This window comes from Varroa destructor, unplaced genomic scaffold (assembly GCF_002443255.2).
Source record: "Varroa destructor unplaced genomic scaffold, Vdes_3.0 BEIS01000003.1, whole genome shotgun sequence".
NCBI lineage: Eukaryota > Metazoa > Arthropoda > Arachnida > Mesostigmata > Varroidae > Varroa > Varroa destructor.
Window position 1 is genome coordinate 34,380,832 of NW_019211456.1, and position 13,802 is coordinate 34,394,633.

The 13,802-nt window shown below is 40.3% G+C and overlaps 2 protein-coding genes and 1 long non-coding RNA gene across 19 annotated transcripts in view; 2 read left to right on the forward strand and 1 right to left on the reverse strand.

The window, feature by feature from the left end:
- Window positions 1–13,802, forward strand: part of dachs (unconventional myosin-IXb-like dachs) — an 80,876-nt gene that overhangs the window by 17,752 nt on the left and 49,322 nt on the right. The window lies entirely within an intron of this gene.
- LOC147756865 (uncharacterized) overlaps window positions 1–13,802 on the reverse strand; it is a 77,062-nt gene that overhangs the window by 13,632 nt on the left and 49,628 nt on the right. For 5 of the 12 annotated variants that reach the window (XM_086983810.1, XM_086983805.1, XM_086983808.1 and 2 more), the window contains 2 exons: window positions 6,082–9,123; window positions 5,618–5,694 (listed from right to left, as the gene is read on the reverse strand). The exons of 1 other annotated variant lie outside the window; for it this stretch is intronic. In XM_086983810.1, the coding sequence (XP_086839936.1) occupies window positions 5,618–5,694; window positions 6,082–6,156 (152 nt within the window). In that variant the 5' untranslated portion in view covers window positions 6,157–9,123. Of the gene's footprint in view, window positions 1–5,617; window positions 5,734–6,081; window positions 9,124–9,508; window positions 11,322–13,802 lie in introns of those variants that run through there. 6 more of the 12 variants (XM_086983803.1, XM_086983811.1, XM_086983809.1 and 3 more) reach the window with 6 other exon arrangements.
- LOC147756867 (uncharacterized) lies at window positions 4,748–5,682 on the forward strand. Its single transcript, XR_015323845.1, has 3 exons — window positions 4,748–4,906; window positions 5,017–5,142; window positions 5,545–5,682. It is a non-coding gene; the product is annotated as an uncharacterized LOC147756867 (long non-coding RNA).

A 13,802-nucleotide genomic window follows, 5' to 3' on the forward strand; every position in this document is an offset into this window, starting at 1 on the left:
CTTTGAGTTGAAGTTTCTATCTTTTGTCTATATTTATATACTGCTAGACCATAAAAGTCTTGAGCATTTCTTTGGGTCGACTCGTGCTTCAAAAATCCGAATTCAAGCTTTTGGCCAACTCAGGAGTGTCATACAACTTTCGGTTATCGATATCGGATATACAAATTATCGTTACGAGAAATATAAAATAGACACGCTTGGCCTAGTATTCACCTATCTTCCATGCAAATCCTAGTTGCCTCCTTCGAAGTCACCCAAGCCGGATGAGACTTGGGTTAATACGAGCTTTTTTCTGCAGAGAACGTGAGACGTATGAGTCGACCTATTATTGTGTTGAAGAACCGAGAACATGTTCTAACATTCAGTTCTGTCTTGACGACATTAAAACTTTTAAATAATATTCCTTTATAAATAGAATTCGTGATTAGTAGCTATTCAATAGAAAACAGAGTTTCGTTTAGGATCTTTTGGCTGTCTTCATTGTAAACTTGCCCTTCAGATGACTCTGAAACGAGTATGCCTTCGTTCCCACACTATACGCGTACAGCCATACCTCGTTATCTGTAATTACGCGTTTGGCTTTTTTCGCGCATGAAGGTTTTTGAGTCTATGTTTGTTCCAAATGTGAATTCTCCTCTAGTACAATTCCTGCTGAAAGCCATCTCGCCTTCGAGATGTTGCAATGTGACCCATGCGAGTTGTCTACATCTTCATGAGCTCCCCAAGTGTGACTCAATGATTTTCTTGCACGAACTTCGTTTTTTTTTCATGTTTCTACAGCAGATAATAAATGAGTGTGGCACCTTAACACCAATCGCGTGTCGCTTAATAGCTAACAAAAGTCAAGCAATTTATTGATATATCCCTTCGACCATGTTATAGTAGTAATATACAAATGCTAATGGTATTATCACGAAAAATGTTCGCGGCCCCAGAATACCGTCTATGAGCGGCAATTTATTGACTTTCCTATAGCCTTTTTGAATACAAACGTAAAGCTCTGCCGCAACATATTCTTCAATACAGGTACTCACAAAGTTTTAGTTTGAACTTGCCTTGTAATGGGTATTATCTAGTGGAAGGTAAACTAGGAAACTTTTTTTATAGAAGTTAAGCAGGTAAAATCAACATGTAAATGCCCATAAATCGAAGTTTTACCGTTTCGATTTGGAAAATAAAACGGGTAGTTGTCCCAGTAATCATCGTTTGAATTTATTCGCAAAGATAAACCTAAAGCTTCTTTGGAACAGGCCTAGTTTAAAGAAGCTCTTAGTAGGTTTAAGGCAGCCAACGTGCAGAAGGTTGGCCTGGAAAACGAACACCAATAACAGTCGATCGGAATTAGAAGTATATGCACTCTTTTTAAAAATAAAAGATCACCGGATTTACTAAGACCCAGGCATCAGACATAATTCCCACACAATGCAGAGCACTACCTAATTTTTTTTAATATAATTGATTCTACAGATCTTTAATAGTAGGATCAGAGATATTTAAATGAAAAAAAAAGTCGGTTTTTGGGATATCAGTTGTAAGGTTGAAATATTGAAGAATTCGACATTGCACTTGGATTTGTATCTCTGTAGTGAAAGCAACTCTTTGCTAGTCTTCTTATCTAGAATAAAACATAGCAGAAAACAATTTCAAGGATCCATGCCGTTTCAGCCTGTCTGGCACAAGGGTCTAAGGTACGCTGAAGGTCGCGGAGTATCTCTACTGCTCGCTCAGTTGCTGATCCTAGATTTTTTTGTGTTGAGATATCTGAACTGCTCGCTTCTCCTGGTCTCATTGTATTACCCATTTGGTTGGCTGAATCAGGCCGCAGCACAATTCCTGTGCGGCAGATTGACAAGATCCCTTCTTCCTGCCATTTTCAGTATCAGAGCTAAATACGGCACGAGCATTCATATCACTGGTAGGAGGTCCTTTTGTCTCCTGCGCTAATTAGGCGGGTTAATTAACTAATAGCAGTTTTGAAGTGGTTTGTTCTCTCTGCTCAATCCGTCATTCTAGACTATTTATTGCGGTAGCTAAAAGTTCACTCATTTCAGTTCAAAGTAGCATAAATAGGCTAGATTAACGTAAGTTTCTTTTCGAAAGTTATTTGTAATCTAGCATCTGTGTTGCTTATGTCTGCTACAGCTCGGTGCGCATGGAACTTTGAATTGTCCAGAATAAAATTTTCGACAGACCGTTTGTTTCGTCTCTTCAATTTAATTGTAGTCGGTTCCTTTCGGCCTGCTCAGCCGCTTTATATCAACTTATTACCCCCTATAGAGTACCACGCTTTCGCCTAGTATTCGTTGCTATGTACAGTCACATAATTCACGTCCTGCAGGCCCTTTTCGAGGCCTGGCTTTCGAGACGTCATGTCACTTATAGCTGATGGACGGTTTATTCTTTTCGATCGTATCGCTCGCTCTAATGGCTGCAACAATTATTTGTTTTTATTTATATACAGTGAGTCGTTATACAAATAAGGAAACTTTTTGGCACGCGTGTACATAACCTGTGAGTGCTGCAGGACGACTCATGCCTATATAACTTTCACCATCATTTTCCAAACTCGATGAATCTCTCATTGTTTAGGATTATACCATTTGTTCTGTACGATATCCGCGAAAAAAAACAGGTATAAACTACCCTCTTCGTTCGATCGCCGTAAACTATTTGCATATGATGTAATCGCAGCACGATGGACCCTTAAGGTTATGAAGCGGCAAACATAAATGTCGTTTTAGGTGAGAAACAAAAATGACAGTGAGCCGTTTATTTCATCATCGTCAGAAAGAACAGTTACTCGCAATTCGAAGACAACTTCTCTTATATTCTGCTTAAGCATTTGAGCATTGACTGAAAGCCGTGAGACCTCATGGTCCCTGTTTATGATCAAACATTTATCTGTAGGCCTTGGTACCGACTAAACCTAAGGCAAATTTGAGCAGCATTTTATTTGCTAGTTTTTCCACTTTGAACTCGACAGCCCGTTTTGAATTAGCTGAGCCTACTAGAGCCTTCCTTATTTGTAAGGTCACTGAATTTTAAAGTTTCACAAGCGTTCGACAAGCAATTTTTCGGCTTCGTAACATTCGTAGGTAACAATCGAAGCAAGCATCATCTACTAAGGTGCAATGACTAGTCGTTCCATCCTATTTGCTTGATCGCCTCGTACCGTCGAAAAATATGCATACACAAGATAGCGAGTTCTAGGAAAAGATCATTTTTGGAAAAGACCTTTTATTGAAAAGTGGAATTTGAATTGGACGAACGTAAAAGGTACCGGCCAAATCCTTATGAAGGCGCACTCGCCGAAAACATTTGTTACAAATCGGTAAAACGTCAGGTCTAAATTAGGCTTATTGATTTCTCGATATAACCGGCGAACTTTACGCGTTCGTTCTAGCTTATCACACGTAATAATAGAGTAACTCTGCTCTTTTACTTGATCATCTTACCACAGCGAGGTCGGGTTTTGCTTAGGGTCTAGATTTCAGAGATGTAAGATGGTTAAACATAACGTCTATTTAAAGCAATTAATGGAATAGAACGACAACAGCTACAATGGGCTACCGATATGATTACCCAGTCAATTCAAACGTCTAATGAAACAGGCCCAGATAGATTTAGCAAAACCTCTTCGAACAGTCTTTAAATATGTGCTACAGAAAAAAAAAAAAAAGCTATTCCAGAAATCTTTCTCGTCTAATCTAACATCTAAAGGAGAGGTCGGTAAGTCGTACCTCTTGGCAACAAAAATCGTTGGGGTGTTCAATCCTATCAGCAGATTCTTTACAAGCGTTACGAGCGTTTATAGTGTGCACGGTAGGTTGAGTTGTAGACGAAAATTACACCTACATTGAGATAGCCGTACTTCGGGCTGTGAGTATTGATGTGAAGCTAGGTTTACTGCACTAGTATCTGCTACGTTCTAACTAAATACCGTATTAAAAATACACTCTGGAAATACTATCGCGTGGTCTCGTACTCTAGAGTTTTATAGGTAAGTTTTTTGAATAAATCCATCAAGGTTCAAAGAAAAAACTGGGCAGTTTTTTATTATTGTCGAGAAGTCATTATGACGCTGTCCTGTACACGCCAGAAAAAGAAACCGGCCTGTCGATGCTTTCCCGCCATTGTTAGTGAACATTTTTCGGTTTGGCCGTTAAATGTTATTTCAGACGACTTCGGCACGAGACGGAGAGGCTGCGACCCTCCATTTTTGAACGTATCTTCAGATTTAGTAATCAAGCATATTGCTGTACTTCATGAGGGCGGTGTCACGACAGGAATGCTATACATGATTTATATATATATAAATTCTACTCAATTTGAGTAGAACTAAGCGCGTAAACATAAAGTAAAGTCAAGTCAAATGATAGCCGATTTGACATGCATGCGGATCCGTCCAGCTTTTTCCGATTACTGCTCTATACTTTACCCTAATAGTTCGATTTGTAACAATGACAATTAGGCGCGGTAGCTTTAACAGTGACTGATGTTACTAGTGATCGTTTCCATTCGTTCTTAACTGTTCCTCTTTCGTTATAGTTACGGATGGTACGAAAAGAGAGAAAATGGCCGCCCCAGTCACCAGCATGGTCTACTTTAATTGTTTTCATACCTATCCTGTTACGGTGACAAACAGGACGTTGGCACCGCGACAAATGCTAGCCCAAAAAAAAAAATTAATTGCGTTCGATTCAGCGGCGCTATTGACAAAAACAATAACACTAATTATTGTAGAAGTAAAACAAAGAAGCTACGGTCCATTGTATTAGTACCTCGACCCAGTAACCGATCGAAGGGTTTGAGAATGCTTTCGTCCTGCAGACCCTTCACCATCTGGACGGCTGGCGGTAACAGCGCGAGGGCAACGTTAACGGCTGGTGTTTGAACGACATGGCAGGTTGGGGATCATAGTTGAGGTGTTCCAACACGTTTCTCACTAGTATCAAGTGGCTTTGTTCTAAAACGGAACTCATCTTACAATGTCATGTTTTCAATTTTGTTGAACAGTTACAAATGACCTGGTTACCGTTGAAGTGTCTGAAGTCTATGCCCGACCACCTCAAATATTCCAAAGGCAAACCCAGCATGTGAGGTCATCTTTGCGGAATTGCTGAAGCCTGTCAGCAATTAAAAGCAAGTAAAACGTTTGTGGTTCAGTTCCATATAGATTAACGGCAGGAAGCGGAACACTCGTGCTGATAGCCATAGCCCAATGGGCTAAAATAACAAAAAACAAATAACGTTATTGTTCTAAACGTGGTTTGCCATTGAGACTTTCAATTTTTGACTCTTTTTATCTTTCAATTTTTTACTTTCTACCAAAGGCTTGGCCGCCCAAGCCATCATGCAGGTTGATATCTGTATATGAGTTTTAGCTATTTAACCTTTGATACTTCCACATTCTGTTTAGTCGTTTAGCCATCGCCTGATAGACTACGGTGTTTTTACTTTGATTAAGGTTGTTTGTGGGAGTACGATCAAACCACGTACACGATAAACCATATTTCTAATCCTGCCTTTTGTCGTTATATGCAGTCGACGCAGCTATGATTACGCAAGAGAAGATCAGTGCCTGTCGGTATCTAACAGCGTTTGTTGCTTCTCATACCTTGAAGTTATTGAAGATCTTCGAATAAGAAAGCATATTTTGCAGGGCCGCAAAAAGCCGATGATAATGATGATGAACTACAGGTTCAATTGCGCGAAAATTCGGCCCAGGGTCACCTCATCAGATGGGAGTGGTCGAGCATGTAGCACAGGGAACATATTGAAAAATAATATGTTAATTCTATATGAACACAGCAAGCGTCCTTGCCAAATTACATCCGTATCATTGTGTGCAAAATTGATTGAAGGTCATTTCTACTCCCAGGTTGCTGGTACTGGTTAAATTCTATACAAACTTTAACCTGTAGAACTCTTGGATTTAAAGTGATCTGAAAAATACACGTGTAGTTTCGGAAATAGAGCAAAATAACGCATATGGACTGCAACTCGAGTCGTGAATTTAGCTTTTTTACAATATTTACATTTTTACTACAACATTTACAAAGTGATCTTGTTATGTAACACCTTGCTCGAGGTGCGTCTAGCGGTCGACAAATTTCTGGTAGCCTCCGTGCGGAAATTTCTTTCCATCCTGCGCATAGGGCAGACGTTGCGCTCCCAGACAACAGTTGTTCAAACCTGCGCCGAGAAATGGAACTAAACAAGCAACAGAAGTCCCAGAATGGATCTATCAATGAATCCCTTGATCAAGGCCGTTTCCTCTATCAGCAGATTTGTTTACCATCCGAGTGGTCGAACAGTCCTTGCTAGAGACAGTTAAAGCGAGCTGAATGAACGAGACTGCTGTTCTAAATAATCTAACGATTTTTACCGTTAAACGAAAAAGTCCTCGCTACGGAAATGAATCCGGAAACATCATCTTTGCAGCTTACTCATGCGCACATTGAATCCGATGTCTCTGCGAAACCGTAATGGGGCCTGCAGCAGTACTAAACTGTGAACACTTATAAGGTCTCCAAAACAGCTTTCGAGTTCGCTATGCAAAAACTAGGCGCTCGTTATGTGACTAAGTCGACTCTGTTCGACACTGGAATACTTATTTTGGTCACCTATTTGCGTCTTTCTATGCTAAACGCTAAAGATATTAGTTAAGTTAGAGCGAATTTACGATTATCTATTAACTCCTCTAAGCCTCTCGCAGCTAATAACGTATTGAGGACTTTCCGCCATGATGGCCAAGGTAAATAGAGATGAGTCTATTCTCCCACATCCTCTCCGTAATAACGTTTTCCGACCCATTAAATGCGGCCACATTTAGAGTGCATACAAACTATAACAGATAGTATTTCTTCATCAATGCTGCTTTGTGAATTGCAGGGCCAAGTTGCGCAGATATCGTCCCTAAACATATGTATCCTCTATATATATATAGAGGATATATATATATAAATATATATATATATATAGAGAGAGAGAGAGAGAGAGTCAAAGCACGAGTATTTCAAACTGTGAGAAGCATGCGCAAGGAGGTTTTTAATCGTATTTATAATATAAAATTATGTCTCGAGGTGACAGTTAGCACCGGGGATGCGATCATCATAATCGCTATGCATAGAGAAAGGTCGATGCAATTTTCCTTTTCGGCACACCGTACGTGTATTAATGACTCGTCATTACATTATTTGCAGATAAATTGTCGTACGAAACGGGATTTACATTGTGGATTCTGAATAGGGGTGGATGTAATAAAATGTACAATCGAAAGATGTTTTCGCGAATATTTGTACGAGTACAATATGTCGTACACAATATTTTAAGCTGATGTGTGCTTTTTTGTCATGATAGCTCTACGACGTTTACTCTGACTGGGTCATTCCGCAATATAGAGAACGTGGGTGAGAGATGGTACCAGCACACAAAATCGTGACCTGCCGATTACACGTTCACCCGTATGACAAAAAAACGAAATAGACCTAAACGCGGCCGAAAGTGGCGGTTAAATTTGAAAATGTGTTAGCGCGGGATGCGCTGCTACCATAGATTAAGAACCTAGTACCTACGTAAGCAAACACTAACACAAATGCGGATGTATTTGGCGAAAACATCAACACACATAAGGCACGCATTTCCACGGATGGATTGTGAATTTGTAGCCGCTGGGCGTTCCTTTTCGGACTCTGGGCTTTTTATCTACATACACAAATGCAGCAAGCTCATTTCAACTGGACGTTTTTATGTTTTGATTTCGAAACTACCCGCGTAAAAAAGATCAACTGCGAGATTTCGTTGTCTGTTAATCTTAAGAAATGACATGTGGGAATCCATGTTATGTTGTATGAAGATAAGTCTTTTAAACATACTGGCCATGCTGGAAGACAATTGTTCTAACTGGGTAAAATCGGTGCAATGTGTTAACTAAGCGGACGAGTTTTTACAGAGCTATTAAAAACGCACACACGGTTCAGTTGGACAGACAACGGGTTGTGGGAGGCGAGCGTCATGCCAAGTAATGCGTTCAAGCAATAGAAACCATTGGCTGTACCTAACTTTTCATACTATACTTCTGTAGCTCCACCTACAGGCATCTTAAATTTAATAATGAACTAACTGTATAAATAAATTGTTCGCGTACGTTTAACGTAAGTTATGTTAAGCATATTTTGGATGGTTAGCCAGGATTTCATAGTAGCTTAGAAAATTTGTTTTACGAGTATGCGTCATGAATAGAATGATTTGAGGCTTTGTCGATCCACAGAGCTATTACTAAACACAGGCACAAACGCAACAATAGAGATGGTAACACACTTTATCTAGAAAACAAAAGTGCTTGGTTTACTGACTGATTTTTATTCAATAATAACAATATATAAATAAAAGAAAACGACCCAACATATGTGCGGTGAATATTTGAAGCCGTAGCCCATACGGACATCTGCCACACGTCCATTCTGCGAGCGTATTGAATTTGTGCTATATTAGAACAGTTACTCTTGTTGTAGCATGTTCGTCAGCTAAACATTAGTGAAACGTCTTTCCAGGACTGCAACGATGCTACAGCAGCCACGTTCTCCTGAGTACTCACCGAAAACGGATCGCTAAATGTTTGCGATATATATATATATATATATATATATATATATATATATATATATATATATATATATATATATATAGGTTAAACCAGGCCAGGCCAAGCCAAAACAATATGGTGGCTTATATCGACAGATGGCGTGATCTCCCCATTGAGACCGAAAGATTGGCTGAGTCATACCAGTCCACGTCGTCACGCAAGATTTGTCACCAGCGTTCAGTCAGTAGAAAATTCGCAACCAATATGCTACAGTATCGACAGATTTTTCCACGACGGTATATTCAAGTCGCAGTTTTCTCACGTTTTACCACTCACCCGTTCTTGTTCGTCCGTGTAACGTTTTTCCGTATAGATTCAGTTTATAGCGAAATATATCGTGTATTACTACTGTATAATGATGTTATCTCGCTGAGAAGCTTGCGCCGCTCCCCAGCAGCCACCAGAGTGCTTCTCTGTTCAGCTGAGTCGCCATTCACGGCAAGGCAGTCCTATGTTGTTTACTCTATATGAAGCAGCTAAAAAAAAAAAAAAACGCAGAAATTTTTAGCCAACATTATTTAACAGGCGTATCATCGCTATATATAGAAGTTTTATGCACGGAACAACTAACAGACATTTCAGTTTTTCGTCTTTCGATTTCGTGCAACCGCGGACGCGAAGTGTGTGGCCGACTTTCAGTTTTGTGTCAAAGAGAGGACTTCACAGACGCCAATGCAGGTAGAAGATGGCGATGGAGTTAGGGTTGGTTACCGCGGCGAATGTAGATCTTTTAGTGTCCTATGCAACTCTAGGTTTAGGGAATCGAGGGTCTTGATTAGGGAAGGAAGGGTCTTGATTTAGGGAAGGAAGAAACTGGAAACTGGCAGATGAATTTAAGAACCATTGTAAGGTATACAGTACCCACTAGAGACTTCCTGTTGGCCCGGTTGCCGGCTAAGCAAACACAAGCATTGTTCCTGCTTTAAGTCAAAGTACAGCTTGAGTTTTCTAGAAGCCATCCTGCCCGATGATTCTAAGACGTTTCGTTGTCATAGAATTGAAATGTTGCTCGTGGCTGTTAGAAGCCGTATGGGATGTTTGTGTGTCTGCCTGTGCTTTTATTGAAAATACTGCTCGCTAAAATGTAGGTACACGAGTCTTTTAAAAGCTGTGTAGCGAATGCTCTAAAAGTATACGGTACTTAGAGTAGCAAGATTAGATGCTTGATCTCGTCCGGATGATTATAAATCGATTCTGTAGACTATGAATAGAAACATCGCCTAAAAATCTATTAACATGCTATATTATGGCGTAGAAGCGCATGCACCTGTTCAGTGTTCATTATTTCTCTGCATTTTTAGATGACAGTTTACGAAATTACAGTAAAAGAACAAACATTTTTTACTTCGTGTATAATAAGAAAGCCGTCCGCGATTCGGGTAACAGTTGGCGCTATTCTCAATCATTGTCGTGTTTCAGCAATGCTGTAAACAATAGCATGAGATTATGGCTTTTCCCGTCTTAGTAAGTTGAAAGCTTTCGCAGTAATGAGTGACGGGTTATTTGCTTGAAGTTAGATTAGATAATTTTCCAGTCGCACCATCACAAAACGTAATTCCGTTACTTTACATTCTCATTCATACACGATCCACCGACAATCAAAAGCGTAGCGAACTTTAATACCCGGAAGCGGCAATAAGGCCGTTAACTTACCTATGTCTATTAAATAGGCAAAATTGGTCTATCAATCTTTGGAAGTTAACTAGCCGAGCGTAAATAAACATAGAACCCACCGAAAGCATCTTGTCGAGTGGAGTTAGTGGATGTTTTTGGGGGTATTTTTGTTTTTCGAGATACTTCATCAATGCCGCACGTCGTGGCAGCACCTGGATGGATTATTTGACGTCTAAGTGGCTAAAATCGTTAGAAAAACGTAGTTTCTAACAATAGTCTAACAATAATTAGAAAAAAGCGAGCGAGCCAGCGAACAAAGTTGACTTCTCGACCATTTCTCACATAATTGTCACACACTACAAAACTGACCACTACAAAATCAGTGCCCGTTCCATGTAGATCATTTAAATGGGGATAACTATATGAACAATACCACAATAACGTTTGGTTAGGGTTTGTCTAACAATGTTCCCTGATGAAATATTCAGCTTTCGTCGGAGCAGGAAGGTCGCAAGTATACGGGAAACGACAGTCGTCAGAATCCCGATAGCTACTTATCCATTTATTTAGTAACGAGGGGCGGCTGAAGACAGCTTTTTGCTAATTTGTTGGTAGTTATCGCACGACCTTGAGTTATTACGTTCTCAACCGAGTCATAAAGTTTCATCACTTAACTTTCCTGATCAACAAAACGCCGGCACAGGCAGGTCGAGCAGATTCACTAAATAGATGATTTAAGAGGCGTATTTGTTGTACTCTTGTCAACCGGTCCATTATATTTGAACTATGAGGCTGTTCATTGCGGCGGGAGATTTATCCGCACTTTGCTATTGGTGCATTCGACTACTGAATTTTTCGCGAGGATGCGACCCCATTACACAAGGGTGATTATGGAAACCTCAGATACAATGCCGGTATTTTACACAGCCAAAGGCGTAAACGTCAGACTTCGATAGTGCCTCAACTCCAATAATAAGCGTAAATCAATATTTGTGCATCCGTGTTAAAATTATGAATCTTAGACATTTGTAATGCTCGATATTGTAAGGCTCGATTGATAAGAGACACTAGCGGAACGTTATCGTTATTCAGCTTCGACCTACCTTCATTTGCATCGCAAGAATGAGGCTTTTGAATTATCTCGGCCCTAGAAAAGTAGCTTAGTTAGTTGATCTGTTGTGTTTAGCTTATATTATAGCGCAGTTTTTATACTACAAACTGATATTTATGAATGAAAGCATATTAAGTGTTATTCAAGTCGGTCATTTTAACACCATAATAAGCGATTTGTTCCGTGAATTGTAACATACCCCCCTATCTGTTTGTAATTTATATTGAAACGCAATTTCGTAATACACCTTAATTGCAACCTGCTTAACGAGGCCTTCCCGGCTGCTTGGCTATCGGCAACCACCTGTGATCCACGGTTTGAAATGCAGCTGGCGACCGCCTCACTTCAAAAGTGTTCGAAAAATGTTCTATTCCATTTGTACAGTAGTTACTTAAGCGCCAGCTAGCGGCCTCCCCAAAAACCTAGCACATGTCCAGATCGCGCGCTTTTACCGTTTTGGCCACGGGTGGCGCCACTGCCAAAAACTTCAGTATCGATAAGAATTGTCCAGGCGCAGTCGCCTCCGTGGACTGAGCCTCATTCCGGCTCTTGGCCTTTCCTCATCTTTATCTTTTTCTGAGTCGTGTCGCGCAAGCCGCCAACCGGATAAAGTGAGAAACTGGCCGTTGTTGCCGCCGTCGTTGATGCGGTCCATTGCTACCGAAATCCGCTGCTGGACGGCTTATAGGGCTCTTTTTCGCCTCGGGTCTCCCGGCAGCAATTTTATTCTTTACTGATAGTGTTGGTGCGGCTTTTTTGTTCGCTGTTCGGCTTGTCGTCACCGACATTATCAACAACGGGTAGCATTTCTAGACCAAGTAACGTGAAGTTCGTGCGTGTGTGCGTGAGTGTAGTAGAAGCGGTGAGCAGATCCTCGTGAATCTCGCCAGTTGTGTACGATCTTCGGCCTTCCAGATGCTGCTATTCCTTTCTATTTTTGAAGGATGTACCAGTTATAGTTGAGTACTAATCTCTGCCTAGCGTTGAAATCAGGAACCCTTCGAGTAAACTGATATATAACCTCTTGCACTGTCTAATAATCTCTTGGTCGAGAGGAAGCAAAGGTGCTGAACGACTATAAACAATAGCAAAGTAAGGATTACAGGTGGGAAAATTTATTGCCGAGCTTGCCTGCTGCGCTTCTTTCGGAAACAGGGTTCCGTGCAAGGTGGATTTGTTTGTGGTAATACGCGTGAGTTTGATATGACGAAGGAAGGAATTGAAGACAAGGATGCACTAGTATTCTAGTTAAACGTATTCATCGGTGGGAGGTGAGTCATTCCGTCGCTAATAGTCGGTGGCAATTAAGATTGCCGGTTGCCAAACTATTAGCAGCTTATTGTTTTCATGTGATTACCCTTATTTTATTTATATGTGAGCATGTATGTGTCGAACTACTCTGATCTGAGCTTATTTCGGTATAAGCAACACATTCTACAACATCGAATGTAACACTATTTACTTAACCTTATTGTTGCTACACGTGTTTATCACGGATTAGGAAATTCTTCATCTTCGTTTTTATAGATTACGTGCATGCCTAGCTTTAAATATAAAGCGGATCTAATAGCACTATAGTTAAACTTAATTCGGTAAAAAATATTTAAATAAATTTTTTTTTTTAGTTTATGCCAAAATTACTTAATCATAATGCGGCTGACGAAAAACCTATTAAATAGAAAGAACGAAATGAATAAAGAAATATATGTAAGCTCGGTACAAACATCGGGGAGCTCATAATAGGCGCTTCATATACTTATCAATGGACATATTTCGGGTCTTTTACAATTTAGATATTGTCCGTCATAAGCAATTAAGCAAATACTAGCAGGGGTAGCACCGCTAACTAGTCTCAATCCTTGCAACTCATATTTAGCACGACGTCCTGAACGGCACATGAATATACAGCATTGACGGATCAGACACAAATCATCTTCTTTTCCACATCGACCATGTTCCGTTTAAGTCGTCATTTTTGCTGTCTGTCTAAGCAGAAGATGCATGCTTCTCGACCCGCCGTATCGAATCACATTGGCAAATCGACTGAAGATCTCAATCTTCCACACCGCCAGTATCATCTTCATATCGATTGCCAACGAAAGACACTGACAAGCTGCTCGCCATAAGAATGGGCTTGTTCAAAGTCGAGCTGATCGGCAAGCAGAATTTAGACCGGGAGGCAGCAGCAGCACGGGCTTTTATTGGTCCAGGCAATGCTTCTTTTCTTATCACAGAAGTAGCAAAAATCGAATCATTTAAGATAGTGTCTTTGTCAATACAAAATAAAAATGTCATGTCTAAATCAATCAGAAGAGCAGAACCGAGTAACAGGAGAGCGATAACAGAGGTGAGCATTAACAGCGGCTGTTTTCATTTCGTGCCTTTGTCTCGGAGGCTTTAGTTGCTGTACAAGTGCAGAACGACCGTTAA